Genomic DNA, 25336 nt, shown 5'->3' with positions numbered 1-25336 from the left:
AAGTAAAATATGTACTTTAAAAAACGTGCTGATTAAAAAAATACTTCAATTCCATAATGAAATTATAAATTCATACTGGATTTTAGTGAATTTCCTCTAACAAGTTCGTACATTTAAATGAAACTGATGTTACATCATCTCTACAAATTATTTATCTCGACGTTGGAAAGATTCGAGAAGTCTGAAAAAGATCGATGATGTCACAAATACAATTGTACAAATTTGTTTTCGAATTTGCGACTCTCTTGCCGAGAGATACAGATCATTTCTACGATGTTTTGTTATTCACTATTATCGTTTTCTTAATAGAAACGCTAGAAAAATAAAGTACTGCCGTTTCTCAGTGATAAATAAAGTTATAACTATAGTTGGCCACGAAACTGAACTTTCCACAAAATATTCCCCAGCTGAAGTCTGCTGTTATAAAAATTTCGACTTGTACTCCATCAATTGAACTTGTAGAAGTGAATTATTTGAAATTATGTGAAAAAATTGTACTTGAGAATTGAAAGATCTTTGAAGCTCTAGCGAGGATGGTTCAGTTTAGCGATCGCGATCCATGACTGGAAAAATGAAATCGCTTGAGGATAAGGCGGCGTGTTTAAACAAACAGGCAGTCACGACCCATTCAATCTTTCATTGTCGGACGCAGGAGGCAACCATGCGAAACTCAGTACGCGTTGCACCCTGCCGGTGTTTGCCAATTTCAATGCAAATATAGCAGATCTTCCCCACCTATGCAAACGTATCACCAGCCTCTAACCTATTGGCCTTGCTCGAACGCGGTGTATTTGCTCTCTCTGGAGACTACACGACTCGGTTGCAAACCACCGCGAATCTGGCGAATATAATTCCGCAGCTTATCACCCCCGGATACTTGAAAATCTTATAGAAATCGAGCGATCAGGACGTCGTTCTCGTGATGCATCACGTTATTCCCAGATTAGTATAATATACCCGTGACATGAATTTCGTATAAGACGTGTACCAGCCGAGTGAATTAAATTTCTGAGTAACGAGATGGAATTGAAAAGTAGAAGAAAATTAATTTTAACGATGTGTTCTCATATTTTCGTACTTACTACTTGTTTTCTAATCTGAATATCTTCTCTGAATGACTATTTTGCAAAACACGAGTTTCGTACATATTTTCTAAAATTTCCTATCATTTTCTCCTCGTTATTCCCTTCCCTTCCAATTTATTATTCTTCAGAATTGTATTTAATTGAACAATTGAAGTTAATTCGTTAGATCTCCTATCGTCTCACGTTGTAAAATAGCTATGGAGAATGGACGAACGATGGGATTATTAAAGAAGAAAGAGTATTAGAATTCTTTTAAAATAATCAGGATTATGTTGTTGCAATTATTTTTTATTCTCTGCGTCATTTAAAAAAAAAATACTTCTCCCAATAATTATTGATTAAAATAAGAGTTGCGACACTTATCAAGCGCGACGTCTATTGAGAGAGGTGTGTATTTCAATTATTTTGAAATAACGTGAACATAAACTCTGATAAGGATTAAACTCACCTTTCTGCCCGTTGCTCAAGGTTATGTCCTGGCCATCCTCGCGTCGCCAGGTAATGTTAGGTGCCGGTGATCCCGTCGCTTCGCAGTGTAAACTCACTTTACTGCCTTCTGGCACCACCATGTCCGTGCTCGTTGGATAATCCAAAATATTTGGAGGTACTTGAAATATGAAATAGAATTGTTATTTAATTATTATAATGCCAAAATTTTCTACCTAAAACTAGTTACATTAATCATTCAATTGTCACGAACGAATTCTCGATCATTGAATTCTAAAAACAGATCTTCATGACGTCAACAAAAAAAAAAAAAAGTATAAATTATCTTATGACAATTTTGCTCGAAAAATTTTTAGCTTGATTCATGTGAAATATTCAGACAGTAACAAATTATATAAAACTTCTAACGAGAATTCGTAGTCTTGAATGGTTAATAAAGAGCAACGTTGTCCCTGACAACGATTATATATTTATACATTCATTTATTATTTGCAATAACACTGTAACCAATATATTCTTGGAATGACTTCAGAACGTCAGATTTTTAATTATTTTGCTACACGTGCATTCGCTATGAATACTCCTTGCGCGTTCATGAAACAGAAAATTGTCGTCCCTTTGATATCCGCAACAACAGAAATCGGAATTTCGGTCAAAGAATAAACACAGAGGAGGGCTTCTTGGAATATTGCTGCTATTCAAACCGACATATCCTTCTAAATCCACGTTCATATATAAGACACAAGAAATAGAATTCCCGATTGCATTCGTACGCTTTGCAGTTTGACTTCCAGCGTACGGTGAAATACGAAAAATGCACGGAGATTTCATTTAAAAATCGTATCGGTCAATCCGCGGAACAACCCGCGAGTTTATCGTCCAAAAGAATAAATTCCTCTCGTACTACGTACGAGAGCTCCTTTTGTCCCGTTTGCTGGTAATTTCCCCTACAGAGAATTCAGATTTGTTAACGTCACTATCTTAATTTCAAGTAGTCATAAATTATTCTTTATAAGTCTGAGCCGTGATTCTGCCGTCGCTATTACACGTCCTCCACCTTTGTTGAGCGCCAGACATTGGGTCGGAGAGAGAGAGAGAGAGAGAGAGAGAGAAACGTTTGATACCTTTGCCAGCGCAGTTTCTACCTTGGTATTGCACATTTTGTATCACATCTCGCAACGAGGTCAGCAGGTGTTTTGTGGAAATAAAATTGCAACCTGTTTTCAGTTTGCGAAACATAAATTCAGATTTATCTGCAGGAATGATCTGTTACGTCGGATCATAAACATCTGTGTCTACGTGATTTGTTTTACGATACTGGACGATGTATTGTCGGCAACGCGTTTAGCATTATCGCAATAATAATAATGGTGCTTCTGTATTTCAACGATTTATCTGTTGGTCGAATAGATACGGATCTTTGGATTGTAACGATAGATATAAAAATTTCGACAAACGTAAGAAATTAATATAACAATAATAATGATAATATAATATATACAGAATACAGAAGAAAAATGTATCCTAATTTTAAGTAGAGATGAATTAAAAAGTGAATTCATTCGTAAAGGAGTTTACAATAGCCAATTAAATGACGCGTGTACTTTTAATTAAATTTCAGAAGAATCAGCGAATCGTTGACTTTAAATCAACGTGAATAACTAACCAACCGAAATCGAAAACTTTAATTACTCCTTGCAATTCAGTTAATGAAACAGAAGTTTGATGAAACACGTTTCATAAACATTTTGTCTTTGAGTACAAGTATAATGAAATTATGAAAGTTCATTTCATAAACAGATCACGCGGCTGTCACAGAGGAGAGCTTAAAAAATTAAAATTCTTTAAACTTCCCCCATTTGAAATTCTGCAAACTTTCTTGACGTTATTTCATTTACTATGTGCAAAGGAAACTGGAAGATAGAGCTTTATCATTGTTATACAATTATTAATTAGAATTAATTCTCATCGATCCACTAACGAGATATTTCGCTAAAACACGCCAATATTTGCTTCAAATATAATTTTCACGAAAAAGAAAAAACCAGTTCCTTCTCACAAAATAAATTGCATTAATTCAATTCACATCGAGGAGAATATGCTTTCATTTTCCTTTTCACTGAAGACTTTGCACGTTATTGGAAATTATGACTGGTCCTAATTCAACGGCCGATGGGTTGTAAATTTGAATAATACTGTTTGTCGGTGGAATTTCAATCGATATTTATACAGCAAACAGCACGATTCAGAAGAGCAGAGGTCGTTTCGAAGCATTTGTCGGCTTATTGGGTCAGATCATGCAAGAAAAATGAAGCCATCTGCATTTATTTCAGCGTGTTGGCATCACAATGACCCGGTGCCATCCGACATCGCGTTAGGTCATGCGTGACACTCCGCATACGAGGGGATCCGCTCTGTTCCTGCGTGACTACGTGTGTTGCGTTTAACCGAGAATTATTAATTAATACACAGGGAAATATTTTGTTTCCGCGTTCTTTCCTTTCTTTTTTTTTTTTTTTTTTTTTTNTTTTTGGAGGGTGCGTACACGCGCTCGTAAAACTATGACGACCTTCCTTAATATCCAACATCTGTATAATCAAACAGGCGGATATTTAACTGTCGTTACGTAAATGTGCGCCTCGTGTGTGTGTGTTACAGGCGGGGCGCGTTGTCCCCTGAAAAATATAAAAACGCGTAGAGCTTAATACGACACATTTCGAGGAAAGGATAAACTTAGAAGTATAGCCACGCGTGGAGCTAGTAACTTTATACATATACGTGGCATGTACAACGGAATAAATTGGAATGAATTACAAATGCAAATAAATATGAAATTGTATAATTATATGTATAATCGTAGAGTAAAACGCGTAGATTAAAACACAGAATATAATGTTGATATTCATACAATATAAATTGTAATTATATAAATTAGAAATTCAAGTAATAATATATGATATATAATATTGGATAATCACGATCATTTTTTATTTCAATTCATTAGGAAACACGTTGCGTTAATGTAACCATTTTAATTAATTTATAATATCGAATATTGTTCTTTAATATTGGAAATATGAAGGGAAAATTCAAGGATTTCTTTAGTATTTTTTCATCAAGTCTTGCTTCTATAATTTCAATGGAATTTCAAAAAAATTGAAGTATTTATAATATTGCGAGAAATAAATTTTATATACTAATGGATTTGACTATGTACATGTACTTTATTATGTTTCATACTACTTCCAGAAGCGTCTCCCTGATTAGTGTCCAATACTACTGTGGTAGCAGTATAAGTTGAAAGCAACATATTTTGTTGAATTCTACACATTATAAATAATAATTACATATTATTACCACATAACACGATATAATATAAAGTTTCAATTTATAAATAATTACAATAAACAATATATAGTGCACAACACATATATAAATTACAATCTACTGCAATTAATTATAATATCAACAAAATTTGAAATTACAAATTATAAAAGAAAGAGAAAACGGAACGAATTAATCAAACAAGGTAAAATCCTTGTTCTTCCCTTATATAATTATCCGCTTTTTTTATCGTTTCGTACTATTTGTTCATACTCCGATTATGTGACACAATATATAATACAACATATAAAGCAAAAATTTAAAATTATAAACAATTTCCAGTATATAATAAATGATGACAAAATATAAATAACAATATAAAATAAATTACTTAGGAAAGTCAGTAAAATTAAATTAAAATCTCTGCTTTCTCATATCATGTGACACAATATAGATTATGTTGTAGATTATCTCAGATTATGTGACACAATATAATACAACATATAAAACACAAAAATTTAAAATTATAAACAATTTCCAGTATATAATAAATGATGACAAAATATAAATAACAATATAAAATAAATCACTTAGGAAAGTAAGTAAAATTAAATTAAAATCTTTGCTTTCTCATATTATGTGGCACAATATAGATTATGTTGTAGATTATCTCAGATTATGTGACACAATATAATACAACATATAAAACACAAAAATTTAAAATTATAAACAATTTCCAGTATATAATAAATGATGACAAAATATAAATAACAATATAAAATAAATCACTTAGGAAAGTAAGTAAAATTAAATTAAAATCTTTGCTTTCTCATATTATGTGGCACAATATAGATTATGTTGTAGATTATCTCAGATTATGTGACACAATATAATACAACATATAAAACACAAAAATTTAAAATTATAAACAATTTCCAGTATATAATAAATGATGACAAAATATAAATAACAATATAAAATAAATTACTTAGGAAAGTCAGTAAAATTAAATTAAAATCTCTGCTTTCTCATATTATGTGACACAATATAGATTATGTTGTAGATTATCTCAGATTATGTGACACAATATAATACAACATATAAAACACAAAAATTTAAAACTATAAACAATTTCCAGTATATAATAAATGATGACAAAATATAAATAACAATATAAAATAAATTACTCACGAAAGTAAGAAAAATTAAATTAAAATCTTTGCTTTCTCATATCCCTGGCAACTGTCCACTTCGTCGCCGTCTTATGCTACTTGCTCGTGCGTCAATATCGTTATCACTGCGAACGGACACGTGTCACGCAAAAACGAAACGAGATTCATAAAATGACAAACGGAGAAATCAATCGGTGCTCCGTTTCTGTAGCCGGAAATTCGCGCTCGCGCGTACGTACATATGTCCGGTGTTCCCCGTATTTTCGAAGCAATAAATCCATCTCCCTCTCGTTCGCATTCCGTTTACGGGCGAGTTTCACCGGTTGTCGTAACACTTAACGCAACAATAACGTCCCCCCTCAAGTTACACTCAACACCGTCCATGCCGGCTAAGTATATCTGTTCACCCATAAATTCTACCATATATATATATATGTATGTATGTGTATATGGTGCGCCCATTCGTTCATACAGCACGTACAACCCATCCACGAACCGGGGAGGGTTAAACTGCACAGGGCGGGTAGAATTTGCGCGAGCAAGGAGATACGCGTAATAAAGTAGGGAATGATAACGCCAAGCGACGGAGCTGCAGCATCGACGGAAACAAAAATGGTAACGGATTCCTCTGAATGACCTCTGAATGTCCTCTGGCCCCGAGACTTCTAGTTGGAACAATTAAAACCCGGCTCTTTTAACTCGTCCCACCGTGTGTCCAACGGGATGGCTCTTCAAACCGCAAACGCACCGTGGTTTACGTTTGTTGACGACAGAGAGACAGGGATTGCATTTACGTTGTCGTTTGCGGGGCCGAGAGAGTTCCCGTCCTGGGTCGTTTTCACATAGCGAACTTACTTATTCATAGATGGAGAAGTTTCTTCTTTTTTTTTTTTTTTTTTCTTTTTGACGTTTCCTCCTTCTAAATTTTCGTAGAGGATTCTGTGTGATTCACGTGGATTCGTGATTCTTGCCGTGTCTGTGATCAAATTAACTAATCATTCACTCCTGTAGTTCCTTTTGTTCAATTTGTCGAGTTTTAACTTTCACATCAATTTCTTCGTATCTAGAATGATTTTCTGATAAGAAATTCAAGAAATTTCGAACGTGATAAATTTCTATTTATTCTCAGATCACTTGGGAGACCAAAATAAATTTCATTTACAGCAGTAGAACCAATGAACATCGCGTATGTAATCAACGTATGTATGCAAAATAACATAATATCTCACGCAGTAATAATATAATAACAACGTGACAACATCACCCAAAATAATATAACATCTACAATAATCACGCAATAATCGAGCGACATTTCGACTTCCATCTGAAAGAGTCAACACCGGTAAAAATCAATTCGCTCCCTCCTGCCGAACACAAACTTACGAGACCGAACTCGGCATAAAGAATGTAATACACTGGCGAGCCAATTCCCTTCCTCCCGGCTCTGTCCAAAGTGAAAGCGCACACGCACGCACGCTCGCGCGCGGACAAGCGTAAGTACACGCGAGCAACTGGATATCTCACAGAACTCCCATTTCGAGCCGTGCTTCCATTAAAGCCATGACTTTCGACGCCGTTCTTTCTCCTCGTATTCCTCTCCCCGAGCGTCGAGCAAACGCGTCCCTCGCGAGTAATGTCTTAGCCAGATTCGCCTACATGCGAATCGACCGGAAGCTAGAGCTGTGGTTAGCGGGCAAGGGAGAGGGCCGAAGGGCTACTCTTTGGGATGAGGGGGGTCGATTTTATTCCGTCCTACGGCCGGAACTCGATTTGCGGTTGAGTACCCGTATGGGTGATGCTGAATTGGCGGGTCAAAGCCAACCCGGTCAGTCTATCGATGCTCTCTCTCTCACTTGTACGCTATCTCTGTTCCTCTCTCTCTCTCTCTCTATCTCTATCTCTCTATCTCTCTCTTACTTGTTCTCTTCGCAGTGCTCACGGGATGTCCATACGTTCGTTCCAGCTTGCCACGCTTACCTTCTGACCCTACGGCGAATCCGTGACGCTGTGCGATCCGCTAGCCACCTAACACCTGCTAACTCGATACGATCGAATTAGATACAGAAAGAGAGAGAGAGTAATACACTGTCGAGATGACGACGAGAGAAAGCCAATGCGTGAAGGAAGCATGCTCGAGATTAACGCCAGCTTCATTTACATGTTTGGTTTCCCCGTTGCTTGCGCCGTCATGGGATTCGTGATGATAGTTTCGACATATTTACTCGCTGTTTGAACGTTCTATTTGAGAGTTCCGCCGGGTAGTTTAGTTTTACCGGATATCGCGATGGAAACGATTAAATGAGAATGAGGTGTGTGTGTGTGTGTATATATATATATGAGCTGGTGGTTAGAACTATAGAATCATAGGCGTGCTTGAATGACGGGGAACAATGGCATGATGCAAGTTCAGTCTTGTTTTTGCTAGTGCTATTAGGATGAATTTGGCATACTAAATCCGTACTGATCGGGTATTATTATTATTTTGCGGTAGTGGGAACGCTTGGGACTTAATTTCGCTGAATTTCGCAGATCGCAAAGGTGCAAGTTCCAGTTTCACCACACAGTGTGTTTCAAACGACGCAGTAACAAAGTTCATTGAGAAAAAAGAATAGAACCTTTGTAATTGGATAGAATGATAAATGTGTTCTTGCGATTAGCGACTGTAAATGGTTTAGAATTGACATGGTTCAGAATTGTCGAAACGTTATTTCAGCAATACGAAAACGTCAGAATCCAAGTTATTTAAATTCGACTTACATTTAGTACGTGTCGATCTACGTAGCACGAATACAAAAACAGCATTGGGGATTGAAATAGACAGGTAACAAGCCGCGCACACAAACAGTACCACGTAACAATGAAATACGCGGTGAATATTTAAAGATACGGAGCTATTTTGCTCTTGTTCCAAACGTAATTAACATTGCTGTAGGCTATCCAACGGAACCTGGAGGAATCGCTCCTATCAACCTAACAGTCTAAATATAGGACGGTTATTCCGTTTAGCCACAGCAATCATCTTTACCATCTGAGAACGCTAAATGCCTTTCTGGCATAGCTATGTATACGCTCAGACGCTATCTCTCGGATTAATAAGATTGACTATCCCAGTAACGGGTATAGATAATTTATTCAAAGTAAAGAAGATTCGGTCGTTGAATTATGAAAAGTGTATCTCGATCGTGACAATTATATGACTAACAGAGTTAACTGCAGAATTAATGGAAAATCGAAAGTTACAAAACTGGACATGATATGCATTAATACGTAAAAATGTCTGAAGTAGAATATTTGTTATAATTAAACTGCGGATGTTTTGTGCATTTGTGAAAATTTTGGAGAACGAAGACATTCACGCAATTTATGTAAATGCACGAAAATGTATAAAATGTGTCTAAAATATTATAATTATAATCATATCTGAAATATTGTAATAATATAATTATATAGATATTTAGTGGAAGAAGCAACATTCTTACTTCCATTAAGTTCCATTTCTTTAATTATATTTTTAAAAGTTTAAAAATCCACTTAAAAATCGCAGTTTAATAATAATAATAATAATAATAATAATAATAATAATAATAATAATAATAATAATAATAATAATAATAATACACAGTAGATAAAACAAATTTCTGTCTAAAGTTCTAGTTTAAAAATATATTTGAAAAAAAGGAGTCTAACGACGATAATTTCCATTTTAGAAGTAATTACTTTATCATGAACACTTGAATATTCTAGACAGAAGCCATAAATAATATCGTAATACAATAAAATTCATGATTTTATTGAACGAATTTTACAATTTCAGTAATTTTATTTTCTTAATAATAAGGTAGTAACGCGGAAATATGTATATACAAAATGAATGAGAATTTTAATCAGATCGCCGAGATAAATTTAATATGCTTTATTTAAAATTCTATAACTCGCAAAATTCGAGCCTGAAGTAATGTAATAAACAGTTGTAAATTATGAGTATACTTATAACTAAAGAAATGGAGTTTAAACAGAAATTTGTTTCATCGATTAAAAATTATACTATAATAATTATTCTACTTTAAATTTGTACATTTTTTTTTTACATTATATCTTTATTGCAAACTTTTTCAAAAATGCAGTTTGATTACAAGAAATTTTAATAATTTTAGTCAACAAACTAAACACTTTCGTCGCCATATCTGCGTACGATAAATATTTCTTTCGAATATCGTAGAATCTAAACTGTTGGAACTTTTATTTGCAGACAGGGTGTAGAATGTGTTTCAAATAAATAAATTTCTCGCAACATACGCACGGTAAGCTAGACAATAAACAGCTTTCATCGAGAGAGATTAACTTACAGTATCAGCCTGGGTCCGCTTGGTTTAGTTCGTTTTTTCTATTTCTATTCCCGACATGACAGTACAGTCATTCAGATTCTTTATATTTGTAAAATTGCATTCACCGTGGATTAAAGTGAATTGAATTCAGAGTGAAAAGGTAGACGAGATATGTTGTCAGAAGTGTCATCGATTCGATCTTTCCTCTAGATATACGACGTCTCTTTGCAGTAATAGAACTATGACGTTACTTTATTTCACCTCAAAAAACACATAATTTCCTATAATTAAAAATTTGCATAAAATATCAGTCATTTTTACGAATATTTCATGTTCATCATATTCTTTTTACGACGAATATAAAATAATTTATATGATGAATATAGTGAACTTTCAAATGGGATTGTATGTTAGATTATTAAAATTTTCGATATCTAATTTTGTATTTTATATTCTCTCTGACAGGGATTAATAATGAAAGGAAACATTCCAAAATTAAGTAAAATGTACAGTCCAAACTGTTATGCCAATAACCGTCGTAGAATGGTTTCTTATAAAAACCGGTTTAATTTGCACAAAGATTTTAATTTTCTCTTTTTCGTAGAAAAGTTAAATAATTCAAAATTTATAAGGGAGTTGAAGTATTTTATTGGTATTAAGCAAAGTGGCTACTTATTAAAATTAGTAATTAGTTTAGTTAATGGCCAAGTATCAAGTAAAGTGGTATTCTAATTACATTACCGTGCTTGAAATGAAATTTTTTCAAAATTACCCGCGTAATGTACTTATAAAGTTTTAAAGAGAGATTGCACGACTCGATTACGGTAAATTACTTCGGCAAATTATTTGCGGAGGCTTGATTTGCAATGATTGTAACAAGATGTGAGGCAAAGGTAAAATTAGATTGTCTACTCCCAACAAACATATTCAAAGAAATTGTTTTAAAATTACAATTAATTATCGCATTCATTTATTCAGTGAACAAAGTGAACAAATGTAACAATACGTAAAGTAAGAGTCAATGTTTGAAACCAACGATAAAATAGTCATCTTAACGCTTTCTTCGTTGTACGAATCTTACATCGCAGCAATTATGTTTTATAGATAATTTTATTCATTTATATTAATATTTGCATCATCATCTAAAAATAAATAGGTTCAATTATGATTTATAACAGTTTATTACTAGTTAGCTAGTAAAAAATATACATAACCAAAATACAATAAATATAATATTCCATGTAATATTTAATAACAATACCTTTAATATTTAATAATATTTAAAATAATACCTAGATTTTGTTTCAAGAACATAAAATTGCACAGACGTACGTTCCCTGATTATGACAAATTAAGACCGAACAATTGATACGCGAACATTTAATGTTACGGTCAAAAAAAAAAAAAAAATGTCACAAAAAAGTATTGCGAATCATTGACACTCACGGTGTAGGTGTAAATCTTGGCTCGTAACTCGCGCAGCAACCCATGTATCCTCGAAACGACAAGAACGAAAAACCGCGAGCGAAACCGCGTAATTTATAATCGTTAAACAAGGGAGTTTTTCGCCGGCGATTATCCCTATTGTCTAGGTATGGAACAGATAGGTTTGCCGGTTCGAAAAGCAACATCTTGCATCCTGCATCAATCTGAATCTGGCTCGTTTATCCTGTCCCGTGCCTCCATTCGCCAGAGTTCACCCTTTTCCATCGTAACCGACGGCGGCAGAGCCTCGTGAAACGTCCTTCCTACCCGATCACACTGACATTTCGTGCCGAGCCAGGCCAGGATTGAAACCAGAGAGTTAAAAAAGAGCCGTTCGCTGAACGATCACCGCAACCGGAGCGTGGTTTAATTTCGATGCGTAAATCGAACGATTGTCCGACCGAGGCTCTCGCATGCGCCGCTGGACGTGTACGAAAATAAAGGATTCGTTATTGAGTTCGAACGATATTGTAACCCGTGCCACTCTCACCGACAACCAGCGTCTAATAAATTTTCCCCTCGAGCAGGAGGGACGAGACGTGTCTCGTTTCGAGGGAAGGTGGCGGCGCAAGGGAAAAAAGAAAAATCAGTAACTTTTTAAACAGCCGTCGCGCGTCGGTTGCTACACCTTTTTCTTTTCATTGTAAAAGTTAGATTGTAGCTGCGCAGCTGGTTAGGCAGTTTAATTGCACGCGAAAAATGTGATAAACTATTCCACCAACGATAGAAATTTATCGCTGGACTTTTGCTCATCGCTAGACACTGCGATCCCTTCTTTGTAATTAATCGGTTTTGTTCCGGCGGTAGTATCGAAACAGAAACTATTGCGCGTTGTCGTCGCATTTGGTAAAATCTGTTTGGTTCTAGTTGTTCGAACTGCGTTGCCTTTCATTTTCATGTTTCCCAACTAAATATTTTATTCGTATCTCGAGTCGAGGACCTGATATCGAGAAAATTTCTGCCTTCGATCCGAGTGAATCGATAACTGGGGACTCGACGAGGCTTCAAGTTGATAATAGATAACGATCTCCGTGAAATTTTTGATATATCCGACCATGAAGAACTGAGCAATGTATTAAAAATAGATTATAAATGCTCGAATTTCTCAAATTTTTCACAGATATAGTATCTAATTATAGAATCGTTAGAATTCACTGTTAAACAATAGAATTTGAAAACGTAAATTTATTGAAAAGAATTGCAAATAAAATTAATTGCGATAATTTCATATTCAGTTGTATATTTGTTAGCATTTTGTTTAATTAATTAGTTCATATTGTTTCACGTGTTTTATTAAAATTAGATAGGAAAATAAAATTTTATATGCACGTAATATATACATGTATAATGCAAAGGTACGTAACCTTCAATCAGACAGATATACCCCAACAAAAATACGAATTCAAATAAAAAATAAATTTTTTTAAATGTGAAACGTACAGAAGAGACATTCAGTTGTAAATTGTGTATACAGTGACATAAATAATCGTCACGTTGAAGGAAAGCTTTATCTCTAAATAAAGCTTCATTACCTGCTGAATGATATGTTTCATTTTTATTTATGAGTGCTAAATGTAAAACTTCGATAAAACATCGTGACGAGTGGATCTAAATTCTTCCATAGAAGAAAAGCGTAACTCTTGCTCCGTGAAAAAGGGTATATTTGAAAAGTGATAAAAGTATCATTTGAAAAAATTCGTTCATTAAAAAAAAGGAAACTTCATAATTATTCTTTATTCAAATAGCATGTACAGTAACGTTAATCGGATTTTCATTTTTACTTTTATTTCCATATTTCCATTTCCAACATTAATGCTACCAACGAGAATCATCGACTTTTGAATTTTCAAATGAAAAATTATTTTTACCACTATATCTACGTAAAATTATTTTTACCGTGTATCTACGTTGATCTATGTTTACCGCTTGAAATTACCATAATTTCTGAAATTAATGTTATTTAAAATTATGTGGCAAATTTTTACGTAATGAATTTGTACGTGTCTACTTAATTACATTTCGTACTACTTGCAGAAGTGTCTGCGTGATCAGCGTCCAATACTACTTCTTCATTTATGAGCAATATATCTTTTCGATCAAATTTTAAATGTGAACAAAAGTTGCACTATATTCATACATGTTTATAAAACAATATAAACAGCATAATGTAATAAAATATAATGTAAATCAAAATGTAAAGGAATTTAACGTTATAAATAGTTACGACACATATAATATACCTAAATAGCTTATGGAATGATATTAATGCAATCTTTATTTGTATCCTAGCATAAAAATTTTCAATTTATATTCGAATTTCCACACGCAAACGCAGCGTTTAATAACTTTAGTAATTTGATTTTCAATAATTTAATATTCAATTTAATCAATTTTAATTTGCTCGTAACGTTATTACATCATTCATCCCTAAATTTTCCAAACAAAAAGATTGTTATATTTTGTTTGTTATTGCTTGCTCGTGTATAATTGCGTGCAATCACAGAAAATAAATACATTCTCTGCAGAACTAAACTCTATTGCGGGCATTGTACAGAGACGGAGCACTTTATCACTTATAAAATATGCAACTTACAAGTTTGGTGCTACCAGCAAGCTGTATATTCCCACAAGAAGATTACAAAAGTGACAGGAACATGCTAGTTTCCTATATCTCGTGAACAAATCGTTTTGCATGAAAATTTCACAAACAACATAAAATTCATATCTATTTTCCAGCTTAATATGATACATTTAGAGAAAAAAGAAAAAAACACCAACTATGTCGCACATTGTAAACAAATTAAATAAAAAAATAGCACCATACTAATAGGTTTACGATTATTTAAAATCCTCTTTTCTCCCATAATCCGTTTACCGTCATCGGCAGTATATAATCTGAATTTTAACTCGCACCGCGTATTTCGAAACCATGGAATAATTACTGTAAAATTAGTCGAAAATTTTTCGCTGAACATTGCTTCCACAAACAAAAGTGTTCCTGGGTTTTAATCAGAACTTTGTTGTCCCGGCACTTGCAATTTCATATCCAGCCTGAATATTCATAAACTTAAATTCGTTACGCGGCGCAAAGAGGGTTTTACGTGTTCCGCCTTTGTCGAAGCGTTGAAAAACGTAAAACAAAAACTCAATGACGCGGCCCGAACGACAATAGGACAAAAATCTTCCCTTTGCAACGTTATCGGTTTTGTTCCGTTAAATCTATTAATCGATACACTATATATTCGACACTGTAGAACGTAACTGAACACTGGACTTCGATTTCAAACAGCACGTCATTTCCTTCGCTGTTGATTACATCTTTCGCGATGTTATAAATAATTTCGAACGAGGTTTAACAACCTTAATCAGTCGTTGACAATTTCAGACACGATTATAAATGAAGTATAACAGCGATCAAATGTATCATTTGATCGATGTTTCAGTCGAATTGGAACAAAACGATTATTTTATTAAATTCCATTGTTTTACTAATGTACATGATATAGATGTTCTTCATTATTCTAGTACGAAATTAATATTACACGTATCGACTGAATTCCCAAATTAGAGTTTCTTTTGAATAAAGGAACGAATTCATTTTGGTATTTCTGTAAAATTAAATGACACGCCAAAGGGAGTGTTTCTTAGAAAATAAAATTGTATTTAAGTGACGTAATGAAAAATATACTTCGGTACAGTTCATTATTACTCATATGATAAAGAACGGAATGTTTAGCAAATTATTAATTCAGATAGGGTCAGATGTTGTAAATTTTCTTTCGCGTGCGACTGTAATTTGATTTATTATAATTCATTGAATGACAATTCATCGAATTTGATACCTTTAAAACATTTGTTACATCGAGATTCTGAAGAAAAAGAAAAAAAATGTTAGTAGTTAATGAATCAGAAACGACCTATTGGTATTAGCATCGACTGTGGTCTTCATTTAAATCAATTCACGTCCAATTAATATTTTTATCAAAACTGTCTATTTATTTATTTTTATACGGAATGAAACGTGACATCGGCGATATTTTTGTCAATAGACTGCGAATGTTCATACGTTTTTATATTTTCATGATCCTAAATGGAACCTAAATAAAAACTCGTTTCATATATTGAATTTTAGAATATGTATTTTCGGATATTTTATCATACATTCTGTGGATTAAAAAAAAAAAAAGAAATATATATATCGAAAAGTATTGACGTGCAAAATTATAGTATTTTAGAAAAGCAACAGTCTTTCATTTAATTCATATGGAAAATGTCAATTAAATTTCGAGTATATTTTCAAATGTGTATAAATATAATTTGTACTAAGATTATTAACTGAGTTATATGACGCAACAACCATTGTTTAATAAATGTATGTACATCCACGGATTTTTCTTTCTTCACATATTCACTTGTAGAAACCTACAAAGAAATCGAGAGAGATTTCTAACAACAAAAAGAAAAGATAAAGTCGAAAGGAACTAGATTTTATTGATGAAAATATCATGATGAAATATCACTCGGATGGAACGGATCGATTCAGTGTTGGAAAGTGTTTAAATATATATTTCTATAACGTGCAATTTCCGTGTAAATAGAATGATGAAATCTACCAGTGTCTATGACTATAGCAGAACTTCATTTGTCTGAATCCATTAAGGAACAAACAATTCATCCAAGTGCAGTTCATATAATAGTAATTGTACTGATTTCTCCCTATATCACTTAAATTTCTACGACTACATTATAAGAGTTTGCGCCAAGACAAATGAACACAACTGGCGGAAGTTCAACCGGTCGTTAATTAAAATTTTCATTTCGATAAAATTCGTTTCAATTTCTACCGTATATATTTGTTTAAACTAGCCAAGGGACGAACGATTTCTCTAATTGTAGTTTACCAATTTTCCCAACAGTGTGCCATTACTCAGTTTACATAAATCAGATAAAAGAACCCAATCAGCAAGAATTCAGTTAATTAGACGTTAACTGAGATTTCATTCCAATGCAATTCAGATAAACGAAATGTTACGAATAGTAATAAATACTGCTATTATGAATATTTATACAAGTTAAAAATTATTTACCATTCTACAGTTGCTCCTTATAACTTATCTTGCTTTTACATTAGTCCAGTTCAATCATTCGAACGTGTAACGTTGATCATTTGTTCAGTCAATAACGTTTGTTAAGTTGATAACTCGTGTTAAACAATTACTCAACCGAGACGTTGTCGCGTCAAAATTGTTTCACACGTATATGTACATCTCTGTTCGTCCCAAAGTGAAGGCATTCGAGCATCGTGTCTGTCAGAACAGAAGATAACGTTTACCAAAAAAAAAAAAAAAAGAAAGAAAGAAAAAGTGAAAATTAAAAAAGAGAGAAGGATCGTCAAACGAGCGATTATAAAGTCGTTTCAATCACTTTTGTAACTTAACTTTGGGAAAGCAGCTCTCTTTTTTATTTACCCCGTTCGTCCGGCAAATTTTTTAATCAATCTCTCCCACAGTCGGATCGTAGGAGTAAATAAACGGACAAAGGATTATCAGCGCGGCGGTTTGTCGATGTTAAACATTACATCGGCGAGGGAAAATACCGGAAAAGTGGGGTGGGATGGGGGGGGGGGGAGGACCAGGGGTACGGTGATTTTGTGTCTGCACACGCGTGCGTGTCGGTCCGGCGCGTATATCCAATCAGCGTGGACTCGCGCTCGTTGAAAAATATTGAAACCTATGGTCTCGCCAGAGCACAACAGAGAGACAGAGAAAGAGAGAGAGAGAGAGCTCCTTTCTCACGTGTCGTAGAACAAATTGGATTTATAAATAAATCGTACCCCATTTATTTTCACCGCACAAAAGCCTCGACGCTTGCATACTAGCACGCCAAACAAACGATTAAAACGTATCTATGACCGCTTGAACGTAGCGTTTGCGGGATTACCCGTGACATGTGTAGTGTCTCTCTGTGGCCTGGGCTATATTCGGAAAGGCAGACACCACAGTTCATCGCGATTAACGCGCATATCATGCTAGCGTTGCACGTACATAATGACCCATACATGCACGACACACACGCGATACCCGCCACACACTTGATCTAACATATAAACAATAAAAAACCTGTTTTATTCACTGACAATTCGCTTTCATCCAGGTGCTACCCGTCCTCTAGTTTTTTCGTCACATCTCTCTTGTCTATTTAACGTCGCGAACAATACCATCGCTTTGTGTTTCTCGCGTGCATGTACATACGTGTTCTCTGACACTGCTTTTGTTCTGGGGAACGAGATTATAATTTCTATAACTGATTTCATTGAACGTGTAGGTGAACCGTAGGTCAGCCACAGGTAAAATTGATTTTTCAAGAGACTTCAGAGAAAGAATGTTCGATGATGAATTGCCGGTGATTGTGGCAGCTATGGTGTTAATTTACTTTATATATATATATAAACCTAATATACCTAATCTTACATAAATGTAAATTGTGTATACGTCTATATATATATATATATATATATATATATATATATATATATATATATGCTCGAGNATATATATATATATATATATATATATATATATATATATATATATATATATATATATATATATATATATATATATATTATAATTATAATTTATATATGTATAATTTACTTTAAATTTATTTAAATATATAATTCTATTTTATATAAAATATATTTAGATATTAAAATTTATTTAAATATATAATTTACTTTAAATTTATTTAAATATATTTAATTTAAATGTATATATATATTTACTATAAATAAATAAATAAATAAGTAAATATATATATAAATATATATATATCAATAAACGCAGCATCAACAGACGAAAGTGGTTGAAGATAATGTAATGTAAAGTGCATTTTTCATAAACTCAACCATATTAAATTGTTATTTTAATTTTTGAGTACTCTTCTCTTGTTAAATTTCAACTTCCGACTCACGGAAAATCTTTAAACATCTTATATAGATTTCGTTAATCGGGAAGAACGGGTTAAATCTGTCATTCACAAAATACTTTTATCAAACTCCTTAGTTTCATATTGTGCAAGAACTAATGAAACATATATAACGTGCAACAATTTACTCGTACATTTTATACAAAAAAAAAATCATTCAAATCTCTAGAAACATAAAACTTCGACAAAATTTCTACGAAAACTTATACCGATTTATTGTCTTGATATTCACATTTGTAATTAATTGCACAACTGAACGTATCAACGGCACAGTCAATTTAATTCTTTCGATCGCGACAGCTGACGAACGCGATCAAATATTAATTGCCGTGCAAACATTATCTCTCGCGTACCAGCAGGTTATTCTTAATAACGATGCATTATCATCCGACAATTAACAAAGGGCTCGATTGTTAAAAATGCTGATGAACACGTAAATGCGAATGATGATGCGCCGGTGGTACGTATCCGGCTCGTATCAAGAAGCACGATCTAGAAATTCTCTGCAACAGCAGAGGAGGCTAATCTGATTCGTCGCGCGATCATGCAGGCGCTCGTCACAGGCAAATGAATCGTATTTTCGCGACGTATATGCATATATATATATATATAGAATGAGAATTATTTCAGTGTAAACGAAGCATTGTTTATAGATAATATTGCAAATTTCCAAATCATTGATACGCGAACGGAGTTCGACGATGATGTTATCGAATCGTCGAATTACCAAGTACTTGTTATTTCATAACCCAATTTTACAAGGGTTGTTAGTATATACATGTGCAGTGACTCGCGTTTTGTAAATTCAAACCTCCAAACCAAACTCCACACCACGGATCTCTTTGGACCATGATTTTTCCATCAAACACGCATCGAATATGCAAACAATATTTCCTCTTTTCCTTTCTTCGGAGGGAAAAAAAAGCGCTTGATTTATATATTTTCATGCAAATTTGAGTTTGTCAAATTTTCCCCCGATACGACGATGCAAACGTCCGCTTCGCGTCGCTGTGCGTTTATCATATTTGTTATTTATCGTGGCAACGATAGTCAATTTTCCTTATGAATATTTTCCGTGCGAGTTATTTTATTCAAATAATCCTCGCGCATTGTGGGCTATTGACTTTCCACGTGGACTGTTTCTCACAGGTGTAATTACGTGGTAGATGTCATAGAAAAAAGAATTCGCTCCACTTGAAGTGATAGTATCTTCAAATAATAATTTATATACATCACGTTGGAGAAAAAGGACATTAGTTTACCGTTAGCTTCGTGTACAACGCTAAACATACTTATCTGATTCCTTTCTCAATGAAAATATTACCATTTTTTTAATACACGCAGCGGAGAGCATAGTTGAACCAACGACAATAAAGAATTGTCGACAATTCAAACGAATGTAACATAATACAAAAAGAAAACAGATCACATGACGATTCACTCGTTCTTATTTCAAAGCGCGAAGCTTCTGCTTTGACTGTCTTTTGACTTTGTGAAAAAGTAGAGATACCTTTTTCCTCTTGAACGTTGTAAAAAGTTCGAACGCGTGTGAAAACATTAAAAAATTTTCTCCACAACTATGTACACTATGGTTTCGAAGATTGAAATTCTTCCCTTTATAATGAGTCGTTCAAACTCGCCGTACGATTTTTTCTAATCCATTTGAAACATTATGGTTAAACGACGAAAATTATAACTTTAAATCTTCTCGAATTTTTCTGATTTAAACCCAATAGTCAATGTTCGATGAAATGGTGAAAAAAATCGTGATAAAGGAGAGACTTCACCCATCGAAACGATGATGGATCTACAAGTTACCAAAAAAAAATGTTTCAGTGTCTTTACGCACATTTAAATTTTTACGGTTTTCGAGAAGAAACGTATGTCAAGTCGTGAAATGAGTTATCGACAACTTTGTTATTAATATAGTCACGCTGTTTACCATTTATAATATAATATAATAATTATAATATATTATAATATATTCGCTGACACGACAAATCACCAACCATTGAAAGTATTCAAACTTTCTTCACTCGTTTCAATTAAATCGCATCGGTCTCAATTGATTATCTACCAGGAATGTCGCACGGTTAATTAAGGAAGGCCACGTGTCCGTCTCGGAGGGTTTTATTAACGCTCGAGTCAAAGACAGCTTATCTCATCAATTGATTACCCGGCTGTGTGTGTGTACGTGTATACGCGATGTCTATTTTGACGTTTAATTTCCCGCTTAAGGAGAAACCTTACGTGACAACGGATTGTCGGTTAATTAGCACGTTCAAGCTTGCCGTGACTTCGTGAATAATTCAAAGTGTCTTGCGTTTCATTCGCGGCCGATCGAGTGTGCGCCGATGGGTTACTTACGACCCATGTCTGCGCCTTGCGCGCCTAAATAAGCTCGTTCGAGCGACAATTACCTGCTAGAATAGATCAGTTTATAGAATCGTCAAAAGGATCGACCGATTTCCACGTGTGCACGTACACGCGGCACGTGCTGCTTAATCATCGTTGTATTTGCTGAATACAGAATGTGTTCTGTGTCGGTTCTACACGGTTCCACTATGCCTATCTACGGGATACTATGTCATTCGGTAGTTAATTAAATGTGACGATGAAGCGTGAATTATGTATAAATTGGTGTTCGATGACAAGACGCTGACGGAGGAAAAGATGAACCGAAGGGCAAGAGGGGAGGAGCATATACAAGGTAATTTATAAAGAAAAAACGATGCATAGAATTAGGATGCAGGTAAACGCGAGAGAATCTAAAATTTGAGAAGTTTAATTTAATTTAAATTAACTGAATTTCATTTCATTTCATTTGAGAAGTTATGTAACGTTTGTGAAAAGACTTAAATTAAATATAGAATATATAAATAATGATGTATAATATATAATATATAAATAATAAATATGTAGAAGTGATATATAATTTATTAAGAAATAATAAATATATGGAATTAAAAATCTATTTTTTCGAAGTCAATAATTTAAGTGAGACTGATAGCAATAATCTAATGTCAGATATTATTTAGAGGAAGTAAATTTTCTCGTACATATTTCTGGTGATAGTAAAAATTAATGTAATTAATCACAGTGTGGATAAAATATTTATTTATTTTGCTTTTTATTTCGCCATTCATAACGTTGGAATAATTATAAAAGTAATTAGAAAATTATCGAAATTTTTAAGAGTATCACGTAGTTTAAAATTTAATATAAAAATAGATTATATTTAATTTAATAGACAGATTTAAATTATTTGATTTGAAAGATGAATATAAAGACAGAAATTATATTTGGTGAAATAATAAATAATTTCATCCTTATATATACATATGATAAAGTTATTTTTTTCTTCTTTACATTCATTACATATTTCGATCATTCTTGTCGTGTTATTAACTTCTCCATTTTACTCGTTCTTATTTAATTCAGCAAAGTTCCAAAGTTCCACATCCAATTTGTACAGTATATACTTTCTCAGAGATTATTTAGAAAATTTAGAAAACCCATCACGTTTTAATACACTTTATTATAGTACCATTAATACGAGATGGAATTAGGATGTGATATATGTTTAAACATTACCGCTTTCCTCAAGTATCAAAGAATAAAACGTTCGAAACTTCTCAATTCAGCAAGACAAAAGGAAATCGCAACTGCGATATTAAATCTTTCTCGTGTGTTTCGTATATCTGTAAAAGTACAGATTGAATTCATCGAATAGAAACTGCCGGAACAAATCAGTCGCAATCGCAGCGGCGAACTTTCAATTTTTGATTTCTTGATTGAAGCGTTTCCAATTCGTTGGATGACATGATGACGTGAATACGAGACGGCGGGGGAAAAAAAAGTCCACTCGAGTTTTTAACTGAGTAAGCTGCATGGTCATTTTAGTAATTGCATTTCCTACCTGTCTGTCGGTTCTACGGAATTTTTCACGGAATCGGTCAGCGCTAATTCCGCGAAGCAAGTTAAATCTACCAAGCAAAACGATAGTTCGAGGTATCTTCGAACCTGAAGCGTCTGCAACATTCATACACCCGCGAGTCGTTAATAGGTTTGCTTTTATTAGCGATCCAATGGTACGATTAGGAGTATCGGGCATCATCGTCGATTGTGAACTGTGTCGTTGCAACGCGCTAACACGCACTCGCACTCCGTGAAATGGATTTTCAAATTGGGGACACGGATATCGAAATTATGAGGAACATCATCCAACGGCTATAGAATTTCATCAATTAATGCGGCGATGGAAATATTAATTAAAACGCAACGTTTGAAACGCCACTGAAATTCCCCGGGTCAGCGAATTGGATCCCTCCGGATGAAGTTTTGTTACATAAATCGTAAATCGTCAGCTTATGTGGAGCTCTGTACGATATAATTGTTTTTTTTTAAGATGGAACAATGCTATAGATAGGAATGGCATTAATATTCAAAAGAACGTTTCTGAAGAATATTGTGGACAATTTGGAAAATTTGTGTTTGACTCTGACTCGCCATGTTTGACATTGTTGCGTCAATCTCTTGAAATGAACTTCTCTTTCACGGATGTTTCTGACCTTTGGATAATTTTGTGTGAAATTTTAGGATTGAATATACTTGAAAAATATTTGACAGAAGTAATGTCAATATTGAGTGTTATTGATATTAAATGTTACATTTAATATATATATATATATTATATGATATATATGTGACATTTACATTAATTATTAATGATAGTATTCCGATTTTATCATGTCAATGATTTTACATTTCTTTCTCGCGAATTTTATTTATAATTTTGTATGACGTTTTAGAACTGAAAAGTTAACTATGCCAGATTCGTCTCCGTTTATATGCATGTGTATCACATAAATACATCATTGATACATCATTTTTTTCCTCGACAATTATACTACTGTGTACTACAGTAATATAGTTTTGTCATATATTTAATTTCTCGTAAATTATGTATGTGTTTCAAAAATGTGTCATTAAATCCCCTTTCCATCATAATCATAAAAATACAAAATTATAAACACAAATTACAGTTAGTTTAATCAATTCAGTTGCACTGAATAGTTGTCAAATTTCCTTGTAGCAATAATTCTAGGATAGCAATAATTTTATTAAAATTAACTTTTGATATTTATCATGACTCGCTGAATTGCTCCAATTTTTACTTAACGCCGATGTTGTTTCCTCGTCGAATTTCCTAACAGAAACGATTTTCTTAAGAAAAAATTAATATTAATATAAATTGTTAATATTAATAAAAATTCTATTTAAAATTAATAAAATAATTAAATTTAACTAAAAATTTATAAAATGACCAAAAAAAATATATAATGGGAATAAATTTTATAATTGTTGATAAAAAAAAATATTTGTTGTCATGATAATTTTTCGTAACAAAAAATTATTCAATTATGGAATGGAAATATTCTTACTTTTATAAACAATATTAGTATAAAAAAATTTATTAAAACTTTTAAATTTATATTAGAATAATAAATGAAAATAATTATTAATAATTAAAAAAAATATAAATATAATAGATGATGAAGACGAAATTGAATAATATAAAATTCCAATTATTTTTGTAAAATTTTTTTATAATATTTAATAATCTAATCGAAAACCGAGTACGAAATTCTTCGAAACTCATTTGCGTTTCCCGTATCGTGAACTGCACTTTGCCTCCAAGGATTGTATATCCAAGCAGTTTCTCCACTGACCAAACAAGTATTATAGAAAGAGACAACAGATTTTCCGAAACCGGAGAGATGGCGGAAAGAGAAAGACATAGATCGCTTTATTACGTGTTTGGCGGTATGTAGATCTCTAGCCGATGTTGCTAGATAACGAGAGAAACTCTCTCTGTCCCTCGCTTTCGAAACCGCTGCTCGCTTCCTGTTTTGTTTCGCTGGTTTTCCCCTTCCTTCTCTCGCTCTTTGCTTGCCAGTGCTCTCTGTGACGAGTTCTGGACAATTTTCTCCAGTGGAAGATATTTTCCGTCACGGTCCGTTGCTATCTTGTTATCTGCTAAGGAAGCGGGCGAAAGCTGGAGCAAATAAGAAAGTCGAACGGAGAAGAGAAAGAGAGGCAAAAGAAGGAAGAAAGGAATGGAGAGACAGAAATGGAAAACCAGTTGGAAAAGAATGAAAAAGGCACCGGCGACGGTAGCAAGGTGAAAATGCCTTTGTAACGGCGGCCTGACGCGGAGGAAACGCGGAAAGTTCGACACCGGGAACGAGCATCGAGTTCGGGGAACAATAGATCACTTCACCGAGACACACGATCTGCAGGACAATTCAACGGCCCAATCGAAATTGTTCGACTGGCAATACGTAGCCAGGATGCATGGGGTTTTCGGCTGTGTTTACTTACTTGGTACATAAAGCGCAAGCATCCGCTGGCTCTCTCTTTCTCGTTCACGTCGCTGCAGGCGATAGGAAAATTGTAGGAAAATCTGAGATAACGATCAAGATCTTGACAGCATCGCGGCAAACGAAAA

At 33.7% G+C, this 25336-nt stretch overlaps 1 protein-coding gene across 2 annotated transcripts in view; it reads right to left on the bottom strand.

Moving 5' to 3' along the window:
- LOC122537040 (neurotrimin-like) overlaps positions 1 to 25336 on the bottom strand; it is a 68862-nt gene that overhangs the window by 23311 nt on the left and 20215 nt on the right. For both annotated transcript variants that reach the window (XM_043669932.1, XM_043669931.1), the window contains exon 2: positions 1534 to 1692. In XM_043669932.1, coding sequence (XP_043525867.1) covers positions 1534 to 1692 — 159 coding nt within the window. The remainder of the gene's footprint in view (positions 1 to 1533; positions 1693 to 25336) is intronic.

This window comes from Frieseomelitta varia, unplaced genomic scaffold (assembly GCF_011392965.1).
Source record: "Frieseomelitta varia isolate USP_RPSP 00005682 unplaced genomic scaffold, Fvar_1.2 scaffold_885, whole genome shotgun sequence".
Lineage (NCBI taxonomy): Eukaryota > Metazoa > Arthropoda > Insecta > Hymenoptera > Apidae > Frieseomelitta > Frieseomelitta varia.
The sequence above is the reverse complement of the archived record's forward strand: the minus strand, read 5'-3'. Positions and strand labels throughout refer to the sequence as shown.